Source organism: Alligator sinensis, unplaced genomic scaffold, assembly GCF_000455745.1.
Source record: "Alligator sinensis unplaced genomic scaffold, ASM45574v1 scaffold61_2, whole genome shotgun sequence".
Lineage (NCBI taxonomy): Eukaryota > Metazoa > Chordata > Crocodylia > Alligatoridae > Alligator > Alligator sinensis.
The window spans coordinates 2,037,270-2,037,973 of NW_005842108.1; the positions used below are offsets into that span (position 1 = coordinate 2,037,270).

Consider the following 704-nt stretch of genomic DNA (forward strand, 5'->3'; position numbering starts at 1 on the left):
GTGGCATAATATTTCCATTGGTAAAATATCCTCAGTGGATCCTTACCCCTTGTGTATAAAGGAAATGGCAAGATCCAGCAGCAGAGCCTCAAACACAGCAGCTTACAATAATGTTTTTGCAACATTTTTGGGCCAACCTAGGAAAATGATCTTTTCACTAATATATGCACATAAGGGAATAACTGAGAAGATCCTGATGTCTCCAGAACACGGAACATTTCTCCCTGTGACTGTGTTAACATAATGTATTAGGATTTTAGGAAGTGATTAATTTTGCTATGCTAACCATCACTATTTTTTTTCTTTATTCTTTCTGCTTCCGGGTAAGACGGGCCAATCAAGCTTTTCTGTAGGTTCCTTCTTGCTGCTAAGTATTTATTTCCCTTTCCCCTTTGTCATTTTGTGCTGTGTGGCCATTTCTTTTGATGTGTTGTTTTCATATTGAGCACGCTTCATTTTTCCTTTGTTTTTAAATTCTGAGCTGCTTGTTAATTGGCTGAAAATATCAGTATGGTGTAAACCATGTTTGAAACAGATGTGAAGATTGAGTTGCATGAACCATTAGCTAACTTTGTGGATGTTGTCAACTAGAATTGTTCTCAGCACTAAGGTCCCAGTTCAGCAAAGCATGTAAGCAGGTCCTTAACTCCCACTGACTTCATTTTAATTTTGGTCATTAACTTAAATGACAGTGAAATTGCATT

The 704-nt window shown here is 37.2% G+C and overlaps 1 protein-coding gene across 10 annotated transcripts in view; it reads left to right on the forward strand.

The window, feature by feature from the left end:
• Positions 1-704, forward strand: part of FMNL2 (formin like 2) — a 268,459-nt gene that overhangs the window by 243,591 nt on the left and 24,164 nt on the right. For 5 of the 10 annotated variants that reach the window (XR_003094270.1, XM_025205197.1, XM_025205195.1 and 2 more), the window contains one exon: positions 329-349. The exons of the other annotated variants lie outside the window; for them this stretch is intronic. Coding sequence is in view for 4 of the 5 variants with exons in the window: in XM_025205197.1 (XP_025060982.1) it covers positions 329-349 (21 nt within the window). In the remaining variant the exon portion in view is untranslated. The remainder of the gene's footprint in view (positions 1-328; positions 350-704) is intronic. 10 annotated transcript variants of the gene reach the window in all.